Raw genomic sequence first — 26,633 nt, forward strand, 5'->3', positions numbered from 1 at the left:
ACCCGTCCCCCCCCGCTTGACGTATCCGTGTGACACTTTCCAGGTAGGAGCCAAGTTGAAACATTTTATGCAGGTTTGTCAAATGGACCAAACTTATTAGCAAACACAATTAGCGAGAAAAATTACTCTTTCTGTGGAAACATTTACCTAACGGAATAACCTAATGTAGCCAATCCTCCCTCAATGAACTTTAACAGGATCCAACTCCATATTTAAATTTTATAGAATGGGACCCCAGCAAATAGGGCTGAAGTTGCAGCAACACTTGTCGTGGGAAGTACTCTGACCATTGCTGTAAAGGGCAAATTAGCTTTCCTATGACAGTATGTAATTGTCGCTGAATTCCCTCTGGTGATGCCTTGCCTGGATAAAGTATTGCCTTTATTTGGATGTCCAAAGGAAACAGAAAGTTGATTTGTCTGTTTGAAGGGACGGGTTCTAGACACACAGAACCCGTGGCATTTCCTTATGTCCAGGTAAAGCAATGCTCTTTCAGGCCCAATGGATGGGTTCAGAAAAAAAAACATATTTTACAACTGGTTTAGGTGAAAGACTGACAAAGCCTTGGGAATAAAGCATTGTCCATGGCAGGACTTTATTTTTAGTGAATGTCAGATGAGGTTCTTTTATTGTGAGAGCCTGTAGCTCGATCATCCTTCTGGCCAATGTTAGGGTTACAAGGATAGATATTTCAATTCAACCTTAACATTTGGTTCAAATAGACTTTTCTTTAGTTGAACTAAGGCAGTATTTACTTGCCAGTGCTCAGGGGTTTTCTCACTGAAAGGGCCTTTCAAAAATGATTTATTCAAGCAACATGGTATAGGAGAAGGCACTGATCGAAAATGAGATATCTGGAAGTAAGTGCAAGTCGAATTTTAATTGAAGTATAATTCAACTTTGGTTATGTCAGGTGACAAAGATATGGAAGTAACTGCTGAGGTTGTGTTTGAATTGGATGTTGGTGTTTTAACTTACACCAAGCACAGGAGTGCTTCCACTTCGAGTTGTAAATCTTGGTGGACTGTGTTTCTATTTGTGCAAGAATTTGCTTGCACTCCTCCAAGCTGTCGAGGCAAGCAAAGTCATACTGCTCAGTAACCAAGCTGTAAAGTTGAGGATTGATGGGACCGTGGGCAAAATCTGACTGCTGCAGCAGGACAGGAAAAACTAGTTGCTGCCTAGGTGTATCAGATGCAGAACAGATAGTGGTAGGAGAACATTGCAGTAGTGCTGTCCGGGGCATGCAAGGGCTAATAGACTTAGCTGGCATCTTTCCTGCTTGTTGATCTTCGTTATGAACCATGGAACAAGGGGGAACGGTGGAAAGGCATAAGGGGGTATTCTGCTCCAACCCATTGAAATGCTTCCCCACTCATTCAGGATGCCAGATGAAGAAAGAACATTTCTTGACGTTTTTTCAAAAAATATTGAAAGTGGGTGTTCCTGACTGAACACTTTGACTAGCTAGAGATGGTAATTTCCGACTAATTGCACTCTCCCACTGACATTCTAAGCATGCCTGCTGAATTTATTACTGGATCTGAGCAGGTGTTTCAACTTTTGGGTTATTCAGTTCCTGATCGCCCGCTCCCACAAGTGTCCATTCCCAAAAATATTTGAGCGTGGGTTCCTCCTTGTTTGTTCACAAATCACATCGATATTGTGATATTCATTTGAACCAGGACTGAAGATTGACTTATATTTGGAAGAAAGGAGACAGATCTTTGCATACAGCCCTAAGTTCTAATGCACTGATATGCAGATGAATTTCCCTCAGACTCCATAGCTCTCTTCCTGCAAATATCTTCAGATGTGCTCCTCATCCTTCCAAGGAGGTGTCCACATTCATTACACACCTGAATACTTGCCTCTGTTGCTCCATCACGAAAGGGATGCCTTGATCCAATGTGTTATGTGTACCTTGTCCCTGGCGGAGTCTTGAGATTGCATCCATTGTGTGTCTATTTCATCTTGTAGAGCTCCCATGTGAAGAAGGCAGTTGGGAAGGAGTGGCAATCATGAGGACATCATCCATTAGAGGGATATGCAATTCCATAGTGATATACATGTTTAGCTCTGGGAGGACTTGGAAGGGGTTTGAAGGAAGCATATGCGGTCTTACGATGGACACTCCTTCCCCTGTTTGGTACTGAGAATGTATCCTAAAGATTAGATCCTTTTGGTTAAAGATAGAATTGATTTGGCATGACTTAGCTCCAAGTTGAGAATGTGGAAAATCTGTAGACCGGTGGCAAGGGATACTACCGCATCTTATAGCGATTTTCCTTTTATAAATTACTTGTACAGGTAAGGAAATATCTGTTGCCCATGACATCAAAGGAAAGCTGCCACTGGAACAATACATTTTGTAAATACACAGAGCAGATTTGAAACTGAAAGGTAGGACACAAAATTGGTAGTGGCGACCTGCTGCCTGACAGTAAGGATACTTTCGGTGCTAGGGGTTTATGAAGATATGTAAGTAGGCATCCAGCAAGTTCAGCAAAAGTATATATTCTTCGAGATGTATATGAAGAATGTCTTCTAGAGTGCACATTCAAAATGATTGTCTTTTGGAGAGCTTGTTCATATTGCACAGTTTACAAAATTGGTCATCACTCCCTAGATTTTTCCGCTTTTCAGGAAGAATCATCACTAGAATTATTTGTTTCATTTGAAATTTAGGGAAGGGTTTGATGGCCCCTTTTTGCCTTACTGTTAGGTTCTCTTCTTAAAATTGTGATAGATGTTGATTATGTTCGCTATTGGGTTTCTGGTTGGTTGCAAGGTAAACTCTCAAGAACTCGAGGTAATGCCCCCAATGATAAGATTTATCGCTCATTTGTCAGAGGTGATGTGTGCTCACTCATCTAAATAAGAAGACATTTTTCCACCAATACAATCTAGTGGAACAATGGAAGAGGCAGCTGGGTAAGTCACTTTCATCTTTATCCGTGGGACTTGCAATGTCCCCATACTCTCTTCTTGGGCTGACTGGAATAAGACTGAGACTGCATTCCTGAATTTCTGGACTGACAGACCAGGTAGTATGGTCATCTGTAGAAAGACCGGTGGGGTGGCTGTTGCTGCTGGTATGGTTGATACTAGCCTCTAAATCCCTTTCCTGCAGACCCTCGAAAGGATGAAGGTGGATGGCCTGCAGGATTCCTAATAACCTCGCAATGTTCATATCTGATTTGATATGCTGCAGCACCTAATCTATGCTTCTTCATTGTAAAACAGGTCCAACATTTGACTTTTCACCTCTGGTTGAAACAAAGTGCATCTGAGCCAGCCCTGGCCTCTCAGAATGGCTTCTGCGACTAGCTGGTCGAAGACCACATTAGATAAGTCCCTTGCTGCTTCACTAACAGCCACTGATGTTTTCTCTCCTTCATGAAGAATCAATCTAGCCTTACTGTCATCAGGCAGAAAACTCAGAAAGGCGATATGCCAGTCTAAATTTGTCAGTCATATCTCTAGACTATGGCTAGGGAATTTATACTTGAGACTGGTGTGGCAACAAGAGATAAACCTTTATTTCTAAAGACAACCATTTGCCAACCCTCCTTATTAGTGGGTGTAGAGCGAGGTGTTGATGGAACCTTTTTTAGCAGTGATGGATAGTATGGAGTCAGCTTGAAGTTGCTATGTCAGGCATACTGGCGTGTTTATTGGTGCCCTGTATTTGTTCTTCAATCTAGGCACAATAGCTGGAACAGTAGCTGGATTGCTCTTGTTCTTCTTGGCTTGCTCATGAGAGTCTTTCCTTCTGCCCAAAGATGGTCTTTACTAGGAATCTCTCTGGAAGCCTTCTTAGAGGGTCTCACAAATCGTACAGGACCTTTTGGATCAACAAGCGAAAAACGAAGTGCTTCAATGCCCTTTCAATGAGTGTGTGAAACCTGCATGTATCATGCAGTGAGACAACTGGAGGGGTCCTTATGCTTTGGGAGGGAGGCACTACATAGTTGTCCCACTCATGATCTTCAGTAAGAGGGAATCTGTCAAAGATTTCTTCTTCTTCACCCTCTCTGACGTTGACATCAGAGTCTTGCTCATCAGGTGGTGGAGGTAGCACTTGTGGTGAAGGTGGAGATGGAGGTGGCAGTTGCTGTGGCAATGTTGGAGAAAGTGGCTGGCATGGCTGAGTTTACGGTGGAGGTACATGCTGTTATAGCTGGGTTGCCCTAGGTAAAACTGGTGGCTGAGGCTGTGGCATTGCCAGAAATCTGGCACAGTAATCTGTCATTATAGATTGAAGCAGATCCAACAGTACTTCCATCATTGGTAGTTCATTGCAACTTGCCTTACAATAATCTTCCTCATAACATGAGTCATAATGTCCATCATGAATTGGGTTACACTATTCATGATGAGTATCCTCCCCGGTACAAAGACGAGTGTGCCTACAGTGAGTACTCCTACTTTGATCCACAGTCACTATTATCATCATCTTGACATTCGACAGGCATGTCTGCAGGTCTATAGACAGGACCAAAGAGACCTCCCTGAGCAGACTCTTCATCTCTACCTTCAGCGTTGGTTTGAAAAATGTTCAGGTGTTCTAAGCGAAACATTGCTGGTTTAAGTATCAGCCGGTAGTAATGTGGACTGAATGCCCAAAGAGAGCATCGGACCAGGTTAAGCTGAGATTGTGCTTGTTGACAACAGAATTGCCACAGACTATGGCCTCTTTGAAGAAGGAAGCATTTGCAAGTTAAAGAGAGGCAGCCTTGGTCAATGGTGAGGCTGCCGTAGGTGGGGTTGTAGACGATACAGTCATCGATGATGCAGATGTCGGTTGGAACCTCACTGATAGAGTGGTCATTGATGACTTCATCGATTAAGAAGGCATTGATGGTTTTGTCGACTATTTGTTATCAAGGGATGCTTCGCAGACAGTGTCATGCTTGGCACCAAAGGAGGCAGTACCTTGCTATTCAATGGAAGTTTTGAAAGTGTTCTGATCAACAGCCTATTCAACGATAAGGAAGGCTGCACTGAAGCTGAGGGAAGGCTCAGCTTAGAGTACTTTGTAGACGCGGCATCTGCATATCAATTACTTATGTGATTATTTAATCACAATGAAGGACAGTTCCATTGGGGAAGAGTTGTTCACTGCAGAGGCTCTAGGAGGACTCTTACCCTTTCCTGACAGAGCCCATTTTAGTGCCTTATTTGGGGTGGAGGGTGCAAATTTCCGAAAGGTTCCCACATTTGAAGATAGCCCCTCTTTCTTCAGGCTGTACATGAGCCTACTCTCCCTACCTTGGTGAGTATCTGCAGAGAATTTTCGTAGGATTGTGGAGTCTTGTCGCTTATGCTGTGGATGGAGGCAGCTTGTGTACTTCTTGTGCTGATTATCAGAATGAAAGTGTTTTATGCCATAAGCACCACTGAGGTGAAGGAGGATATTTCTTGATATCTCCATGGCAACATAACTGTGAACTCTCTGGCCCAGACTTTAACCAGGAAAAAGCTGGCCAAGGAGTTGAGGCAGCCTAAGAAATATAGAAATGAAGGTTTCCATTCACCCGGAGCAGCAAAGGAAAACTGAGCAGTTCTGTGGGGTCTCCCAGTAGACCTCACTTGCAAAAGAATATTGAGCTGCAGTAACCACTAGGTGGAGTGGAGATCATAGCAGCGTACCCTCATTGGCTGAAATTTCGGACATTTTAATGAGGGGGATCAGCCACTAAACTAAATGTTGTTTAATCGTTTCTATAGTTAATTGTGGATGGGCATTGCACATGAGGCACCCCTAACAGGGAATGATTCAAGGGTGGAAATCATGAGGGATCCAATACTGAAGAACTAAAGTAATATTTATTTCTGTTATTGAGCAGCATCTGTTATTAAGCTTTCCTTTGCTAGATGCTGTAAATAGTAAACCATATTTAAATGGGTGGCGAATGTTGCAATATGGCAAAAGAAGGTTCCTTTAGGTGCATTTCCACTAAGCTCCTACTTGATCTGAGAGCTTTAATAATCTTTTAAGAAAAGCAGAGGACAAAAGGAGTGTGAGCTATCTATGTAGATCTCAGTAGATATTAGAACATGTTGCATGCCAACTCATGAAAAGTGGAGAGATGAACACGAATTTCTGCTCATAAAGGCTTCTGGATTGAACAACTGAGAGGAGATAATAGAAAAAGAAGATGGAATAATTGAAGTAAGTTAAAGATTAGAGAGTGATATGTCATTTGTAAGGAAGGAGAGAGGCGTGTTGATTAGTATTTCAAGTACATGCACAGTAAGGATTAGAAAGAAATATGTTTCTGTGATCTATTGAGGATTAAAGTTTCTACATTAAACTAGTAGTCAAAGAGGCGGAGAGAAAGGGAATGGTGTCGGCTTTACTCATGTATTGTTAACTCAGCTAATCCTCTCTAACAAATTCTGTGTCTGAAAAAAGCATATTTCTACCTTGGCCTTTGTTTCATTATCTGTCAACCCCTACATTCAGAACCAAAGTCCTCATATAGGCAGCAGTCAAAAAGAAGATACATGAAATAAAGTGTGCTGTAGTTAGACAATACACTCCAAATAGAGTTCAAATAAAACATCTCTACCCACATTGTATCTGAGAAGGTCTTCACTGTTGGAAGTGTATAGGAATAATCATGTTTGGTCAGAACGCTGGTCAATACGGCATGAAACCCCATACAAAAGCCATGGTAGGTGGCCTCTAAGGAAATGAAAAGGACAGACAGCCACTGAGGAATGCATCTGGGCCTATGGTGCAAGCATTTTCAGAATAGGCATCCCTGACCGGCACCCTAGACAAAATAAGGAATGCGGACCAGCAAATCAGGCCTCTCTTTCCTAGAATCATCATCTCAAAGTCATGCTTTTCCATTTCAGATCCCCCTTTCAGCAAAAGCACAGTGCAGATTCTCATTCCATGTGTGTGGCCTATGGGACTTTCCCCAGAAGGCACCTACAAAAGTCATCGAGTTCCCATTTTTAGTAACCCACAGTATGAAACTACTCCAAGTTTGGCAAACTATGCCATTGTCTCTTGTTGGCTTACCATTACGCCAGCGGTTCAGTTCAGCCTCCAGTTTCAGCATGGCTTCTTTCATGGTCTTGTTCTTTTCCTTCTCCTTTTCATACTTCTTCTTCCACTGCTCTGCGGTTAGTTCCAGGTTGACAGATGCAGTGTTCTTGATAGTCTTGGCCCTGAAAATAGCAGGATTTTGTTAATCTTTGCAACTCAACACACAAGGCCCCTTAGTGATTATACTACCACTGAGCCAAGGTGTCGTTTCACATGCCCTGGAAGAAGAATGCACATGTGGGAAAAGCTACTTGCTTGTGAGAAATTGTGCTAATTTTATTCCATGTTTTATACCCCTGCTTTATTTTTGAATACTCTAATACCTGAATGTGCCTTAACATATATTGATATATTTTCCTGCATTTTATAGTAAGCATGGCCTAATTTTAAATGTAGCACATCAAGGCGAGTTTTTGAGGAAGCTAATGAACTCAGCACTTATTTGTATTTCTTTTTCTAATTCCGACAACTTCTTGCTTTCATTCTAATGAGAAGATTCTACCATTTGCTCATTTCACTAAACGTAAAGGTTTCGATCGCATAGTTTTTCTTTCTTTTGCTTGTGTTGAGAAAAAGTGTATAAGAATGAGTGTGCAATGTGTGGAAATTTAGCAATAACTGCTCCAACACAATTTGAGCGTATGCTCTGGTGCGCCGAAACGGCAATTGTCGATCATTATTTTGATTGCTAAAACGCTATTTTTGCATAAAACCACATGTTAGACTTTTTTAGACCTTCAAAGTATTGCTTTATTTTAGATTTGTAACTCTAGTTCCTCATTGTGTGATCTTCATGGATGATCATAAACTTTAGAATAAATTCTTCATGCTGCATGTGGGGACTCCAGAACACTTCATAGCAAAATATATGCCTCCATATAGCAGTACAAAGGGTGAAGTGGCCAAAACGTCTGGACTATTGCAATTCTCTCTTTTTGGTTATGGACATTGGCCTGATAAAGATACTGCAAAGGGTTAGAAATGCGACGGCCAGGCTGTCTCTTGGGCTGCAACCGTTCTCTTCTGCTTCTGTACCTTTAAAGACTCTTCACTGGCTTCCACTAAAAGAAAAGAGCTGTTTTAAGTCTGTTTCAAGTCTTTAAAGCTGTTCAGAACAGATGTCTGGACTATTTGTGGAAAAAGTCACCAACTACGTACCTGCACACTGTTTGCAATCCTCCGAGGAATCGCTCCTCAATTTACTGAGAATTAGGCGGGCTCCCTTGGGTGGGAGAGCACTCTATGTTAGGGCTCTTATACTTTGAAACAAGCTTCCTTGCACTCTATAAGATTCCCTAATTACTACACTTCTGGAAAGCAGAGGGAAGGGGCAATTTCACAAGCCTAGTAAGAAGAATACACAGGTAGGAAAAGTTCCTTGCTTGTGAGAAATTGTTCTAATTTCGTTTAATGTATTATACGCTGCTTTATTTCTGAATACGCTAATAGGGGGATATTAATCAATAAGCCCTCATCTGCGGGTGTAGCCCCTTCAGTATCCCCTGCACGTTTTGTACCTCTTTTCTTAAACATATCAAGGACTTTGGTTGCACATTCTGTACTTGTAAGTACTACGGTATCAGTTCTAATAATGGATTCCACTTACTCGATTAAATGGTCAATGTCATCTAGAGTCCAGTTCCTACCCGGAGAAAGGTTAGTGCGAGTGCCAATGGGGGAAAGTTTCTTAGATCTCTTCACATTGGTCTTGGGAGGGTCAGATGCCTCATGCTTCCTCGGCTCAAAGCCAAGAAGTACAACACACCGATCTTGTAAATAACTTTAAGCATGGGAGAAGAAAGGAGGAACACTTGTTACTCACTATGTCACTTGATCAATATCCATCTAGAGATCAACCGAAAGAGAGTAGGCCCAGCCCAGTCTCCTGTGTACGCTGACGGGAGAAGATGGGCCTGGTCCTCGCCCGTGAGCACGCCCGGGTGCATCCTGCGCGTGTCCCGCACTGCAGGACTCTGATGTCGCTTAAGAGCGTGTCGTTCTGGCCTGGCCACGGCCCCAGCAGGCTGCACTCTGGGGGGCAAAGTCCCACCCCAGGTGGCCATAGGCGGGAAACAAATTTCAAGACCCCCGCTGCTGCTCTCACCGCGCTGCGAAACTCTGATGGCCCTTAAGAGTGCGTCGTCCTGGCCTGGTCCAGCCCATAGCTGGCTGGACTCTGGGGCCGAAGTCCCACCCCAGATGGCCGTAGAGAAACAAAGTTCAAGGCCCCCGCTGCTGCCCTCACACCTCTTTCAGTCACATGTAAGACGGTTACCTAGAAATCAAACCGCACTTTCACAAGACACTATTGTCTTCATTGAGATACGAAAGGTGACTCTAGTGTGGTTCAAGGTACCTTGAGAAACCTCTTTGGTTAACCCTGTGTCAAAAGTTCCTTCCTTTTCTCCTTATGGATATCATTGTTAATCCTTCTGCCCAAGAGCCATGAGCACTATGACATTGTTCCAGCTTTTTAATTTATTTTAACATTTATGATGATCAATAAATAACCTACGATGCAGAATAAATTCTTACTTACTTGGAGCTCTGGGTCGGCACCGCAGAAATCCTTAATGGAGTCATAATCAACTCTACCTCCTCCCCGGCTTCTTTTATTGAGAGTCCAGAATAAAATCTTCTGAAGCTCATCCCTACTCTCCACTCTTGGTTTTAAAAAGAACGGAGTCTGTGACCAGTACAAGACATCATGGGCAGTGGAAGCTGCTCAAGCCTGAAAGGGACAGGAGGCCTGTTTTCAACTCTTGCAATGTAAGCCTACCAGGCTGCCCCTTTTCACAATACTCAGACACGAAGGAAGCAGTTTGAGTATAGGGGCTGCAATGTATTGTTGAGAAGGTTTTTTTGGTATTACAGACAGTCTAAAAAAAGGAATATTCCCCCTGTTCTATGTTTTGGAAGGTGTTCAACAAAATTTTGGGATGTTTGGCTCGTCACCCTTTTCTCTGATACATGGACATATATATGGATATGAATTGTTCCCTGATCCCCGCACAGAGCGGGGAATTTCTTTAAAGGTCTACAAGTAAGTAACCATTTCTTCTCCATCATGGGAATAAACACTGAATATATCCACCCATGTGAGGGATCTTTCAAGAGCTGAAATCTGAACATGGATACTTTAAGGGACCCTGCTGCTCTACTGCACCACTGCACAGCATATCTATTGAAGATCAGTTTAATCTCCCCCTCCTGCAAGCAGGATATTCAAGCATTACCCTCTGCCAATTGTTTCAACTTTTTTCAGGCATATTCACTTTTCTTCAAAACCACAGGATGCCTTCTGGCTTTGTCAATATTGTTCGCTACACTTTTATTTTATTTTATTTTATTTATTTATTTATTTAAAACGGTTCAATTTCTGACCTTTTCACTATCTTGAAGCTGGCCTTGAGACTTATAGGCCAGCATGCCTTCAATGTTCGTGGAGTCCCCTGCCTGTATTGTGAAGAATACAGAAAAGGAGCCACACCCCCAGTGTGTGCTAGAGGCACAAATCATAAAACAAGGAGGACCCTTAAAGACAGAGGGCCTCATTTATGAGAAATGACGCATCGCAGCGTGAAAGCAGCGATGCGTCACTTCTCAGTGCGCACTCCTTCCGACATTTCTGATGCGTCATATTTAATTTTTGACGCATCATGTCGCAAGGAGTTACAGATACGTCAGTATTTCTGACGTATCTGTAAGCGTAAAAGTGACGCATTGCTGGAGTGTGTCACAAAAGTGACGCAACTCCAGCAATGCTTCCTTTCACATGGGGCAAGCCCCATGTGAAAGGGCCTCCGTCAGTCTTACGCCTACTGTGAGGCAGGCGCAAGATTTTGACGCAACGGCGTCCTAAAAGTGACGCAGTGAAATCTCATAGATTTACTGCATCACTTTTACGACCCTTCCTTGCGTCAATTACCCCCCCTTGCATTCATTATACCTGGCACAGGTATAATGTGGCACAGGGGTTTACAAAGTGATGCATCTACCTAGATGCATCACTTTTTAAATATGGCACAACAAGGCGCATTTCTTACGCCAATGGTGCGTCACAAAAAGTGACGCACCAGCGGCGTAAAAGTAACGCACAGCCTCATAAACGAGGCCCCGAGTGTCCATCACACTTTGAGCAAACTCCCTACTCGGCAGCTGAGCAGATTTTCTCTCTCCTGGACTCAGACAGAGACAATCAGAAGTTCAATAAAAATTCCATTATGTGGAAGAAGATGGAACAGTGCGCAGGCAGCAGAGAGCAGGAGGCTAACACAGAGCAGGCAAAGAGGCGGTATCAAGAAGCCCTGAGATTTACGATTCCATCTGCAAAGCTCCCGCGGGGTTCAGCAGTATCAGTGAAAGATAAGTTGCCTGCAGCAGTTTCTGAATATGGGGGCATGCTTAGCTTAAATTGAACTAGCTCCGACTTGAGCAGAAGCGCATACATCCAGTTTCAATACGTGGGGATTACCTATGCTAAAATGAGCATTATGGGGAAATAAAACGCACATAAGAGGGGCAAACCTTGCACACTTTATCTCGCATTATTTCTCGCAGAGGAATTAATAGGGTGTTATTTTGGGTGTTTTTTATTGCACCTGTCGATAGTGCATGGATCTCAGGGGCATATTACCAACCAATAGCGATAATTATCGCTATTGCTTGGTTAGAGACAAAAATTTACCGCTGAGCTGCGGCGATTTTCATCGCAGATAAACCTTGGTATTACCAAGGTTTATCGCAAATGCGATAAAAAACGGCCGCAATGCATGAATATCGCTGAAAAGTCCGCGATATTCATGCATTACCGAGCTAATGCTCTTAGCCATGTTATCCACCTACCATTGGATAACATGGCTAAGAACTGCTCAGGGCAGGTGTTAGCTTTTGGAGATATTCGCGCTTAGCGCGAATATCTCCAAAAGTTTGTAATAGGAGATAGCGATGTTAGCGACTGTTTCCAGTCGCTAACATCTTGGCACGCCCACTTTGCATGTCATTAGTGATAAATATCACTGACATGCAAAGTGGGGCCCAAGATGGTCGCTATCTCCTTTTAGCTGTCACTAACTGGTGTTAGCGACAGCTAGGTAATAGGGAGATAATTTTATCTCTGCTTTCAAAGCCAAAAAACGGAGATAAACCCCCTTGATAATATGCCCCTCAATGCCTCTATTAATGGAGGTATGCTGGTTACAAACGAAGCAGAGGCTGTCAGACTCGACAAGAAGCACTGACCTCACACTGCACGCGACACCGCATACTCTGGGGAACAAGATACACAGGGCAGCTGGTTTCCTTTTATCACACCTACACCAGAAACAGCGAGACCCTTGCCACTGCTACTATGCAGGGACCAATGAATACTGATGAAGAGAGTCTGTGATAGAATGGACAACCAGTGGTTCAAGATTTTCTCAGACAAGACTTAGGTGATGGCCAGTGCTTTAAATTGGCTGGTACTCTCCGGTACTGAGCACCAGCACTTTCTTATTTTGAGGGGTAGAGTACCGGCACTTCTCAAGAGTGACGTAATACTTGTAATTGGAGAGAACCGGCACTTCTCAGAAACAAGCAGGTACTCTGGTACAGAGTACCTGCACTTCTATTTTTCCATTTCAAACACTGCTGATGGCGATAGGTGAAAGGGTGACTTCCGGTTGGATATGGACTGGCTCAGCGAGATGGGTCAATGCTCAGATCCAGTTACCTCTGACCCTAACCTGTGAAGCTGTCGACTCTGCTTTATCCTGTTGTTAAAACCTGCATGTTCCGTCGTCGAGGTTTATGGGAAATACTTCTTTTATTTGAATGACGGCAGGAAGGATGTAGCCACGGTATTCTTGTCTCCTGGCTAGACTAGGCACATTCCTTGTGCTTGAGCCTTCCCAAGTGCCTTGTACAGAGACGCCAGCTTCTATAATCAGACAGTGCGCCTTGGAACTGAAACCAAGGGGCAGATTTACAAGCCCCTTGCGCCTCTTTTGCGCCGCCGTTGCATCACTTTTGTGAAGCAGCGGAGGCGCAAAAGATGCACCATGGTGTGGGCTATTTACAACTTGACGCATCTGGGAGATGCGTCACGTTGTAAAGCCCTGCGCCTTAAGGAGGCGTTCTGGTGCAGGGGGGTCGTTCCGGCGCAGGAACGCCTCCTAAAAGTGGCTGAGTGAAATCTACAAGATTTCACTCAGTCACTTTTAGGCCAATGCTACGTCAAAACCCTGCGCCTGCTTGAAGTAGGCATAAGGCTTGATGCAGCATTAGTAGAATGGCCCCCCCAGAGCATTGCTGGAGCTGCGTCGCGCATACGACGCAACTCCAGCAATACGATACCTTTACGGCACAGATGCGTGATGCATCTGTGCCGTTTTTGCCCCATGGTACGCCGCATTATAAATGCGGTGCATAATGCGTGGCGGAGGCATGGCGCACAATTACTGGCGCATCCCTGCTAATTTGCAGGGATGCGCCAGTAATTGTAAATATGTCCCTAAGAGGGTTAGCTAGGCGCTAACTACCCTTCTGTCTGTGCTGCCTGACATACCCGTTAAGGATCTGACTTTTTTCAAAATATTGTGTATTTATTATACATATATGCCATCTACTGTCGCTATCCATCAAACGAATGCTAAATTACTGAGGTCATCCACTACTAATTACTTATTGTTCCCAATTTAAACGCCCTACGATCCATGGTCATAACCTTCTTACTTCGCTTACACCAAGAAATCGTTACATGTGAAAAAGCGCTTTACAAACAACTCAAAATACCATGGCATTCTCACATTACAAAGCATGCACATGGCTAGTGAGCATACTACCCTGTAGGCCTGGGCTGGACTGTTCCGGCTACCGGAGCAGGCCCTAGTCGTATCTGTATATGACTGGTGTCCCTCTTGAGTAATGGAGTGGGCAATAAAAACAACGAGCTGGCATACATCCCCATGTGACTGCCATTAGCTGAGGCTTTTACAAGCCTCCCACCCTCTACTTTTGTGTTTTATTGGAAAAAAGTAGCCCTCCTTCAGATAAGCACATGAAGGCCCAGGACAATCTTACTTTGGTTTCAAGAGCACTTTGGTTCACAAAGCAATGCTAGAGAGAGCGCGAAAGAGGCTAACTCTCAATAAACACACTTTTAAATTTGTATATGCTTGCAATAGTATAATCAAAGAAGCCGTGCTCACTTAGGGCCATATGTATCAAGCCCAAATGCGTTTGCGAACGCATTTTCGATAAATGGTATGTATCACACAAATCTGCATGTAAAATAAGGAATTGCAAAATTTGCGATTCCTTATTTTGCGATTGCATTTAAGGAATCGCATATTTTGCGATTCCTTAAATGCAATGTAAGAAACACAAAAAAAGTGCAATTTTGCCTTAAGGAATCGCAAATTACCACCAACTTCAGGTTGGTGGTAATTTGAGATTTCTTTGAAAAATGCACATTTTTGCATTTTTCAAAGTGCCATGTGACACACATACATGCCCTTAGGACATGTATGTGTGCCACATGTGCACCCATGCTTATTTCAGGGGTGCAACCGGGTGTCCTTTGGACACCCCTGCACCCTTGAAATTATTCTCAATTTGCGATTCTCAAATTGCGTATCACAAATTGAGAATACCTTCCCATTCATTCCTATGGGCCTCCTGGCCCATAGTATTGAATGAGAAATTATTCCTTAATTGCGATTCACAATTTGCTAATCGCAATTAAAGAATTTTAAGAAATCGCAAAAAAATGCGATTTTGTACATACATACCTATTTACGATTGTCAAATAGCGATTTCTTAAACATCGCTATTTGAGAATCACAAATGAGGATGTCGATACATATGGCCCATAGGTACGTACGTACGTACGCTCAGCCAGATTTAGAGCGATTTAGTATAAAAAAAAATAGCTGATCCTTTCTTTATTCTGCGTGTGCTCTAGTCTCGGACTGCAGAGCCCCGCACAGGGCGCACATGCCACTGGCAGAGGTGAGGGTTTAGCTGCCCTTCTCGACAATGGCAGACCCACCACCAGATTTGACAGAGTTACCACTGTGAAAGACTGTCACGGAAAACGGGTTGGACTTTCACATAAATCTCCAGGATGTAATGGACAAAAGTTATGAGGGATCTCACAGCGCCTCCCAACTTCAGAAGTGCATTTCCACTGTAAACGTTAGTTGATAAAACTTTCTACAGCATCTTACATAGACCCTGACTGAATTCTTTCTAATCCTTTCCACCAAAATGGCTTCTTCCACGTTTGGGATGGCCAAGTTTGGTAGTAATATACTTACCCCTCCAAGACGAGGATCTAAACGCAGTGAATTTCCCACCGCCAGTATGAAGAATGCAGCTCTGCCCTACTGGAGGGCATAAAGTCCACCATCAAAGCTCTAATTCACTCCATTGTTTTTGAGCACGTCATGAGAGTTCACAGGGGTCATGCAATATACAATATCAACTGCAAAGATGTGCTGTCAGAGGTAGTAATGCAAGGGTGGGAAGGGTGGAAAGTGGAACTCGAAAAGTGGGTCTCAACAAATGGAGGTGCTAGACAGAAGACCAAAGCAGGAATGATGGAGCATGGGACTTAACATCAGGGAAAGAACCAGGGTGGTAGGACACAACTATAGGGAGGGAAAAAGACGAATGGGACAGAAAGACAAACGGAAAGAGGCAGGGCACAAAACCAATGTAAAAAACAATTAATATAGGACATGCAGGAAAAGGGACTGGGGTGACAGAAGTGCTGAGCAGTACACAAAAATGGACCTACTGCAGGATATTGCAGACATACTGAATAATCTGGATTATTCACTGGAAAAAAAGTGCAACATAACTACTCTGGAGTGAACTGCATATTCTAAGAGTCCTGCTCTCGTCTGAAGACTTATTGTACATAACAAAAGCCTTTACTCTAAGCAATAGAGCATTCACATGCATTATCGGGAAGCACAGAGTCTCCCTCTGCTGGTACCTTTGGCCAAACATCAGGGTTGACTTTGTCTCTGCATCGTTGTAGTTGGATGGAGAGCAGCAGATGAACATGGTGGTCCTGCAATTGCCCCCCAAGGAGTCCTGGAGGATTCGAGTCATCTTGCTGTCACGATAGGGAACATAGCTTTTCTGAAAGACACATGTCAGGGAGTGTTTAGAGATTGGTTGAGGAATTGCTCCTACTTAATGAAAACCAAACGAAACCTTTGAAAAATAATACACAGCTGTGTGTGCATCAGAAAAGGCATTTTTGTTGCACAATGTTAACCAACCTTCCTAAGTGGAATTGAAAGACCTGTAGAACATCATCAGATCGAGAAATGGTACACTTAGCATTTTTCTTTTCAAGTTTTATTTCAATAATACATTTTACAATGCAAAAGTCAATTGTCAAGAACCTAATACACCATTGAATCTAAAGCACCAGTCACCTATAAACGAGTCACGATTTCCACTTACTTAAGAGAGTTATTGATATGTATGCGAAAAATCAAATACAAACCTGTATTCTTGGTAGGATATGTTAGATTCGTTTCGGCATGGCTTAACAGCTGACAGTAACGTCACATATCGATGACGATCTTTTCAGTGTAATTGTCCAAGGTAGTATGACATAGTTGCTCAACCATCTTAACTGCCATTGTCGTTTTACCTATATTAGCATGAGCACATTGCAGACTATCCCCTGCTTTGCGCACGTTACTATACAAACATATTTTGCTTTGTGCCACCATGTACTTTCCCAAATAATCAAAGTTGTTTTCGTTTTCTGTTCTTTGCTGGGATTTAGTTTGAACACTGTAGACAAGGTCAAACAACAAAGACCCTTGGTATTCTGTTCTGGCCAGGCCCTAGCACCTAGAAAAAACACGCAAATGCAGCTGTTGTTTGGGAACACATATTTTTGTCATATAGCTATGCACAGATAGGTAATAACACACTTGGAGAGGGATCTTTCCAGGGAAGAGATCGTGACAGCACCTGACATGTAGAACTTTCATCTGTGCATGCTAAAATACGGTATGGGGTCTGCTGCTAACACCCAGAGATCTTCTGATATATAATCATTTTGCTTCTGTAGAAGTGGAGGGAGGTTAGGGTACCTTGTCTTATAGAATGACAGCTCCTTTTATGATTTATGGACTACTTACGATGCTGACCGTATTTGTGTTAGGCATTTTCTTAGTTACTGTGGCAATACTGCATACTAGAGCACAATAGTTAAAAATAACATTTTAAACTTTCCTCATCTCTCAGTCAGAACCTATTGTGGACTAGTTCGAGTGTGAGAGCCACAGCATGTGTCCTGCAACTGCAATCCCTAAGAGGGTGGGGAGTGTTGTGTTCTGGGGTGTCTAATCACTTGTTCCTCTTTGAGTGAGTCGGAAGGCAAGTGAGACACTATAGCTATTCGGTCCCAATGCTCATGGGGACTCAGGAGGCAGGATGACTCAGTCACATGACTACTAAGGTTCTATGAATTTTAGAATAGTTCTGTGACTCCCCAGAATCTCGGCAACATGTTCAAAAGAGTAGACAATGGTACATTTATCAATATCCTTCAAACGTTTTAGAGTGTCTCTGGGTAATATGTGTATGGTTTAAGAAATGTGTTACAAACTGCTTGTTTTTTTCTTTCTCTAACTCACATTCCACTTCCTTTCAGCAACACATTAATGAGACCAAGTTATACCTTCAGATAAATTTATAAAAGGGTTTAGGTTCTGGCAAAGAAAGTTCAAAAGATAGTCAATGCTGGGTGGAAACTCATTCCCAAAAAGACAGGACAACATGATCTATTCCCCTAGAAAAAAGTAATGAGTTGTAAGAAAGGTATGATCTTTCTTGTTACATCAGGTCATTAGATATTCTTTTTCACATTCAGATCTTGACTTTCACTGGCTACTGCTGTAAAAATTAGCCCCTTTCTTTTTACTCTATTCAGGAAAATATAACTCAAATTTATTCTGAAAGACTTCTAAAGGGATATACACAATCTCCTAATTACATTCTGAATTACTTGTGGAATTATAGGAAAGTTCCCATATACATCTGCAATAACTGGCTTATAGGTTCTAAGTCTTTATCCGTAGACTTTTGCATTGTTTTTATGGCTTTTTATTTGGGAATATCGTTCGTCCAGTGTAAAATGGATCACTAGTTGTATGTGATTAGAGTCTGGGAAAAGTATCCTTTGCAAAATGATGCTTTTGAAAGTACAAAACCAAGCCAATTTAGCCAGCTACAATGATCTAGAATTAAAATCTGGGGATGATTTCTGTCTCATTCAACTTAACCATTTGGGTACTCAGGCCGGCCAGGACGTCATTTCATAGAAACCGAAACTGAAATGAGCCAATGGGCTCATTTCAGTTTCACTTTCCAAGTGCTTAGGCGGCTATCTCAGCCCCCTGAGTACGTAGAAAGTCAGGATAGGTATCATTGGACAGGGGAGACTCTCCCATTTTTAATGGAACCCCTCCCTAGTGGATCCCCAAGCAGGAATCCACCCACTAGACACCAGGGAGGGGGAGCGGCCCCATGGGCAAGGTCCTTTGCTCCCCCCAATTTTCTTTAGGAGCAATTCAGTCTTTCTGTCCCCCTGAGGGGCAGATCGGGGCAGTAGTCCCCAATCTGCCCCCCAGGGGGGACAGAAAGCCCACTAGATCCAGGTATTCTTTTGGTATTGCTGTAGGGGTGGGGGCGGCACAAGAATGGCATGACAATGCCCCCCCCCCTCCCCAGTAAAAATTCCAGTCTTTCTGCCCCCCTAGGGAGGGCAGAAAGACCACTAGAAGCCAGGGATATTTTTTGGGGTTACCCAAGATGGGCATGCCAATGCCCCCAACCCCACTCAGCAAAATTCCAGTCTTTCCGCCCTCGCAGGGAGCTGATGGGACAGTAGCCCCAATCTGCCCCAGAGGGGGGCAGAAAGCCCATTAGAAGCCAGGGAAATTTTACAATTTTGATTTAGGGGTTAGGGGTTGCGCAAGATGGGCATGCCAATGCCCCCAGCAACCCCCAAAAAAGGACCACAGTTTTCCCCCCTCCACCCAGGAGGCAGATGGGGGAAATAGCCCCTTATCAGCTCCCCGTGGAGGCAGAAAGCCCACTAGGCATCAGGGAATATTATTTTTCAAAATTCAGGGGTGGCGGCTACCCACAACGGGCATGCCAATGCCCCCACCCCCATAAAAAAAATGCCAGTCTTTCTGCCACCATGGGGCAGATGGGGTAGTAGCCCCTGATCTGCCCCCAGAGGGGCCGAAAGACCACTGAGCACAAGAGATTATTTTTATTTTTTTATTTGTAGGGGTGGGAGCTGCCCAGAATGGGCATGCCAAAGCCTCCACCCCAAAATAATTGCCACAGTCTTTCTGTCCCCCCCGGGAGGCAGATAGCAGCAATAGACCCTTATCTGCCCCCCAGGGGGCAGAACGCCCAATAGGCATCAGAGATAAAAAAAATTCAAAATTCAGGAGTGGCCAGAATGGGCTTGCCAATGCCCCCATCACCCCCAGAAAAATCCCACAGTCGTTCTGCCTCCCCAGTAGCCCCTGACTGCTCCCCACCCCCGGGGGCAGCAGTGAGCCCACTAGGCACCAGCAATTACGCAGGCTTTTCTTATAAGTGGGGGTGAGGGCAACCTAGAGTGGGCATACCGATGCCCCCCCCCAAACAATAGACACAATTTTCTGCCCCGTTTGGGGTATATAGGGTCATCCCCCCCGATTCCCCAGTCCCCCAGGGAGGCAGAAAGCATACTAGGCACTGACTTTTTTTCGCAATGTGCCTATCTGATCCTATGGGATTATGGGCCCTAGCGCACCCAGCACCTAGGGAAACCTAGCAAACCTGTACATTTTTGAAAACTAGACACAAGGGGAATACAGGATGGGGTGACTTGGGTGTCGCTCACCAGGATCTGTTACCCAGAATCCCTTCAAACCTCAAACTTAGTTTACAAGCATTTGCAATGCAAAAGGTTCCATTAGTAAAAGTTTGAGCTTTTGGCAATGTAAATGTATGTGTCTTGTAAAGCGCACTGCTGCCCGGAGGCGTTGTGGCGCTGTAGACTGCTGGGGAACCTGTCCTGGCTATCCCTGTGAGATGGTCCCTACTGGGTATCTCCAAGGTGAAACCAGGCATCCCCGGCGAATATGGGGGGCCATTGTAGAGATGAGGCAAGCTAATGCCCAGAGTTGCCGAGTGTGACCCCTGGTTAGAGTAGGCACCGAGGCGAGAATTATCGAGTCAGCTGACCCTGGTCCACGAACCAGCCACGCCGGGAATTGAACCCTGGTCCCGGGCCGTTCTCTGCTTCCGGGTCTGCCGCCTCTAACCAGTGAGCCACACCACTCCATTGTAAATGAGATTGTTTTTTACTGTTTTATTTGTACGTGCATTAACACAAACAGAAATGCGTACTCACAAAGACATATACAGAGATGCATTTACAAAAACGCAAACACACACACAGAAGCAAAGACAGACATATAGTGACAGAGATACACACAGAGACCGGCATGCACACACAGAGAAACAGATATGCACACATACAGACACAGATATATAGAAGCACATGCACACACAAATACAGATACACCTACAAAGACAGATGCACTTACAGACACATACGCCAAACAGAAATAGATGTACACACAAAAAACAGGATTTCAGTCACTAAGACAAAGACATACAAAAAGACAGAAACACACACTTAGACAGAGAGCCAACACTAAGAGAAAGTTGCACATACAGGCAAAAACACACACACAGATACAGACACACAGAGACAGAGATGCAGACACAGACATGCATACACAGAGACAGAAACACAAACAGAAACTGAGTTTAACAAACAGTTACACTCAGACACATACACACAGACTGAGAAGCACATAAAAAAAGTCATATAGTAAATGCAGGCACAAAGATGCACATAAAGAGACAAAAACAAATATAAAGATAGGCTTGAACAAACAGAGTTGCACATAAAGAGACACATATACAGAGACACACATACAGACACAGACACGCAGAGATAAAAAAGTAAAGACAGAGTTGCACATATAGAACCGAGCTGCGCACACAAAGACAGTGATACATATATAGAGACATCAGATCCTTTAGAGTGTAACAATGTGCAACTAAAGGAATAGATCAAATATGAGCTGGGCTCTGCAAAAGTAAACTTCTAGAGAAAAATGCAGCATTCATTTTATTGTATGAAAGCATAGCAGAAAGATGCAAGTAGGGTAATATTTTGTTAGGCTGTTAGAGTGAAAATTACCTTGCTACAGGTAAAAAAAGGGTAATAAGGAAAACCGAGGAACACTAAACTCTTTGCAAAGTGCACAAACTTGAAACTACTCAAATGTTTCAGCCCCTAATCTCAAGCTCATATAAACCACAGCGTCCCATCTCTGAATTTAAGGAAGCTTAATGTTAAACACAATCACAAACACTGCTAGAGGTCCGATTGTCCCTGTCCAGAGTGTGTCAGTGATGTGAGCTCCTGCACTCGTCCCAAAGTTAAACCAGCACTAGCACCAACACCAATGATAGTACTCATTACTGCCCTAAGTACTTGCCCCTGGTTAAGGGGCAAATAACGTTCAGTCAGAGCAATTTCAAGAGTTATGGACCCCCCTCCCCTCCCCCACACCACCACCCTTTTTAGCAGCATGTTATCAGTAGATGTGACTCTGCGGGGCACAGTAGGAGGACCCCTCACTTTGCGTTTGCCGATAGCGAATTACTGAGCACTCACCTAAAATAACATGCTTAAAGAAGAACTCTATGTGCAAATGAAAGATACCGAGTCTCAGCTGCTAAATAGGCAGCGGCTCAGTTTATAAAGTCTATGCACCCAACATGGGGGCCGGGGAAGGGAGATACGAGGTTGCTATTGAGAATCAGGCCATCACACACAGTTATGCCCAAGAGACTATGAGGGCGGCTACAAAACTGCTAGTACCAAAGGAAATCCGGACTACAACCCCTTCATGCACAGACAACGCACCATGAAGGTACACGTAGCCTGCAACTCTCACAAAACCCATATGGTACCGCTATATGAGGTGGCTTCACCCTTTGTAAAATGTGCATAAGGACTGTGGAGAGAATGGAGTAAGCCGCTGAAGAGTAAGAGTAATAACACCGGCATCTCAGTGCGTGTGCACCTACTAAGTATACAACCACGGGAAACTGAGGGGAAAATGAACGGGCGTGCCCGCTATTATTAAAAAAATACATTTAGCGGCAGGCCATGCTGTTCAAAGAAAATGCACACAGAGATACTATGTACAGGACTGTGGAACGGGGAGGGAGAGTTTTCATAAAAAAATAATGATCGTGCACAGCGTGTGGCCCCATTGTGAGATGATGGAATATGTGGCAATGGCGGAAAATCCATAACTATGGAGAAACCACTGCAGCCTTGAAAGTGCATAATTCCACAGGTCTTGATTATGAGGCATAAAGTGCCACATTGCCTGGCAGAACTAACTATTCTCTTCACTTAACACTCATTAGTGCCGGACTGCGCAGATGAAATCGGTGCTGCTTACGAGGAGGTTTGCTCACCTTCAATGCCTTCTGAGAGCGAGCGTGGAGGGTAGCCGATACCTACACCGGGTCTCCGAGGAGGGGATCTCCGACGCTCCTTCCTCCTCTCCACCAGCCTCCTCCTCCCCCGGGGGCGCCTCACCGCACACGCACGAGTGAAAAGGAAACCGAAACTTACAAGGCACGCGTCGCGTCGTAAGCTGTCTACAGTAGAAGCTCACGCACGCGACCCAATCCCAAGGCGCGTGTCGGAATCTGCCTCTGCCATGCTTCTTAATGCTGCGTGTGGCCAGCTCTTGTCTCCACTCGTTGGCGGCTGAGCCGACGACTATAGTTCTCGGCGAGAACGCGTTTCGCGCGCTTCTAGCCGAGACCTAAAAAACACACACACACATTTTCCTCACATTTCTGTGATGGAAAGTTCCGGAATCTGCATGGATCCACAAAATTCCACCCACCCCGCATTTCCCAAAGTCTTTTGATAAAAGTTGTACCTCACTTGTTTGGTTAGGCCTAGTGTCCGTGACAGGAAAAGGCCCAAATCGCAATGTGGACACGCCAAAATTTTACAGTGAAAATTGACACTTTCTGTTTGCAAAGTGTCTAACTGTAGACTTTGAACCCTAGCTCTGCCGGCACCTAGGAAAACCTAGCAAACCTATATTTTTAAAAACTAGACACCCAGGGGAATCCAGGATGAGGTGACTTGTGTGGCTCTTACCAGGTCGTGTTACCCAGAATCCCTTTCAAACCTCAAGCTTTGTAAAGAAAAAAAACAAATTTTCCTCACATTACTGTGATGGAAAGTTCGAGAATCTGCATGGATCCACAAACTTCCATCCATCTCGAATTTCCTAAAGAATCCCGATAAAAATGGTATCTTACTTGTGTGGGTAGGCCTAGTGCCCGGGACAGGAAATGGCCCAAAACTCAACGTGGACACACTACATTTTTACAGTGAAAACTGATCCTTTTTTTTCAAAGTACCTAGCTGTAGATCTTGAACTCTTGCACAGTCGACACCTAGGTAAACCTAGCAAACCTATACATTTTTGTAAAGTAGCCACCCAGGGGAATCCAGGATAGGGTGACTTGTGTGGCTCTCACTAGGTTCTATTACCCAAAATCCCTTGCAAAACTCAAACTGTGTAAAAAAATCTACATTTTCCTCACATTTCTGTGATGGAAAGTTCTGGAGTGTATGTGGATCCACAAAATTCCACCGAACCCACATTTTCCAAAGTCTCTGCTAAAGATAATTCAGACCTCCAGAGTTTTTTATTAAACTTTTAAGATTGATTTCTTCCATTTACTTTCCTGCTGCTATATTCTGCTGCCACTCTATTTATGATGGCACATTCATTTTAAAGAAATCGCTCGAAACATACTAAGCAAGCTGTAACATATTTGGCACAATTACACTGAGGTGAAGTCACGAATGCTCTGGGATGGATTGCTTAGCATTAAAAGAAAGTGTCCTACACAGGGTTGCCTTTATTTGCAAATCTCATAGTGTCACAACTACTAAAGAAAATAAATTACAAAGCCAGTGAACACAGAAGTAAATGTGTGTCATTTTATAAAATCATGAAACATCAATGAATGCATAGTTGTTATGTCGAAAAGTTTACTCCAAGGGCAATTATGTTTAACTTATGCATTGTGTATCATGAACTGTAGGCATACAGTATCTGCCATAATCATAATATGAGAAAAGTAAGGCGCAAGGAAACACAAGTTACTTACCTTTGGTAACATCTTATCTGGTAGAGACTCTACTTAGCCGCAGATTCCTTACCTTAGAATTATCCCCAGGCGTCAGACTGGAAATGGCAATTTTTTCGTGAGCAGTACCTCGGCATGCCAGTAGGTGGCTTCGTTCACCTCAGCATTGCTTCGTCCGGGCCAGAAGTTACATGCACGTGCCTAAATAGGTGCCACCCCAGTGTACTGATGTCAGTTTATTTAAGCAACTTTCCATGCCAGAAGCCCAGAGACACGAAGAGCACTGACCACTGGTGTGAGAAAACTAAGGCCCTGAAAGGGTGAACAAGACTTAAATCTAAAAATTCATTCGCAGAGTGGGAAGGATGGGTGCGGTTGTAAGGAATCCACAGCCAGATAGAGTCTAACAGATAAGGCATTACCGAAGGTAAAGTAACTTGTTTATCTGACAAGAGACTTCTAGCCTCATATTCCTTAATTAGAATTGATACACAAGCAATACCTCCCCGTAGGAAAATCTGCAAAACAATTTCACACTAAAAAGTCCTGCAGGACTGAGTGAGCAAAGTTCCTGTCCCTCACTAGTGCTTGGTAAACGTGGGCAGGGATGCCCACATTGCTGCCTGGCAGATGTACAGGATTGGGGCTCCATGTGTTAACAAAGTAATGGAATGAGTATGCACACCTTTATGGGGGTTGCTTTTTGGTCAATGCATAGCAGATTTTAATGCAGAGCGCTATCCATCAAGAGAAGGCCCGCTTCTGTGCTGCCTTCCCTTTCTGGGCTCGGACATATCCCACGGAGAGTTAGTGTACACCCGCAACTCTTTAGTGCGTTCAAGGCAGATCAACAACACTCTTTTTGGGTCAAGCCAGTAGAATTGCTCCTCTTCCTTAGAGGGATGAGGTTGAGTGTAAAAGGTAGGCAGGGTGATGGACTGTTGAAAGGGAGTCACTGCCTTTGGTAGTAAGGAAGCTCTAGTGCAAAGGACCAATTTGTCCGGAAAGATGTTGAGGTATGGCGGCTTAGATGGCAAAGCCTGGAGCTCACTGTCTCGCCAGGTAGATGTTATTGCCACTAGAATGGACTTCTTGATAGTAAGGAGCCTGATAGGACAGTTGTGCAGCAGCTTGAACAGAGAGCACATCAGAAAAATTAGAACTAAATTTAGGCCCCACTGAGGCATGATGAAGGGTGAAGGTCGGTACAAGTGTTGGAGACCTTTCAGAACTCTATGTACAATAGGAGATGTGAAAAGGGATGGCTGATCTGGCAACCACAGAAATGCCGAGATGGCAGAAAGATAGCCTTTTAAGATGCCTAAAGCAGAGCCCTGCTGTGCAAGTGAATGAATAAACAGAATCACCTGCTAAAAGGGTGCAGACTGGGGTCAACCTGCTTGTCTGCACAGCATGCCACAAACTTGACACAATGGCAGGCGTATACTGTTTTGGTGGAGGGGAGCCTGGTTATCAAGATGACATTACAGACTTTAGACGGAAGGTCGAAGGCTGTCATCTGTCGCCACTCAATCTCCATGCATAAAGGTGGAGCACCGACAGGTTTGGGTGGAGAACCCGCCCCTTCTGCTGCAACAGAAGATACTCCAGTAGGGGCAACCTGATCAGAGGACCGATGGCCATGCCCAACAGCTGGGGATATCAGACTCTTCGAGCCCTCTCCGAGGCCACATGGATGACTTGAGCCCGGACGTTCCTGATCTTCTTGAGAACTCTGGGCAGGAGTGGTATCGACCGAAAGGCATACAGGAGGCCTGTGTGCCACTCAAGATGAAAAGTGTCTTTGAGCGAAAGCCGCCTTGGAAACTCCAGTGCGCAGAACTGCTGACATTGCACATTCTCTGCAGTGGCAAACAGATCTAACAAGGTGTCTCTCCCCACTGCTGAATGAGACCTTGCACCAACTCCGGCTGGAGACACCATCCATGATCTGCTAGGCATCTTTGGCTTAGTTTTTTCGCTGTGGCGTTCAGAGATCCCGCCAGGTGCTATACAACAAGGGAAATGTCCTGACGTTTCAGCCAGGTCCAGAGATGCAGGGCCTCTTGACAAAGGGTCTATGACCTCACCCTCTCCTGTTTGTTGCAGTACCACATGACTGTGGTATTGTTTGTGCACCTGCACTAGCATTCCCTCGATGGAGGGTAGAAAGGCTTTTAATGCCAGTTGGATTGCTTGGAGCGCCAACAGGTTGATGTGGAGTCCAGATTCCACCGGAAACCACAGGTCTCTGATCTCCACCTCTCCT

At 44.2% G+C, this 26,633-nt stretch overlaps 1 protein-coding gene across 1 annotated transcript in view; it reads right to left on the bottom strand.

Annotated features, from left to right (window-relative positions):
• Window positions 1–26,633, bottom strand: part of KIF5A (kinesin family member 5A) — a 660,796-nt gene that overhangs the window by 275,390 nt on the left and 358,773 nt on the right. Inside the window, exons 10-11 of the mRNA XM_086966580.1 lie at window positions 16,050–16,198; window positions 7,040–7,188 (exon numbers count right to left, since the gene is read on the bottom strand). Of these exons, the coding sequence (XP_086822706.1) occupies window positions 7,040–7,188; window positions 16,050–16,198 (298 nt within the window). The remainder of the gene's footprint in view (window positions 1–7,039; window positions 7,189–16,049; window positions 16,199–26,633) is intronic.

Source organism: Lissotriton vulgaris, chromosome 1_1, assembly GCF_964263255.1.
Source record: "Lissotriton vulgaris chromosome 1_1, aLisVul1.2, whole genome shotgun sequence".
Classification (NCBI taxonomy): Eukaryota; Metazoa; Chordata; class Amphibia; order Caudata; family Salamandridae; genus Lissotriton; species Lissotriton vulgaris.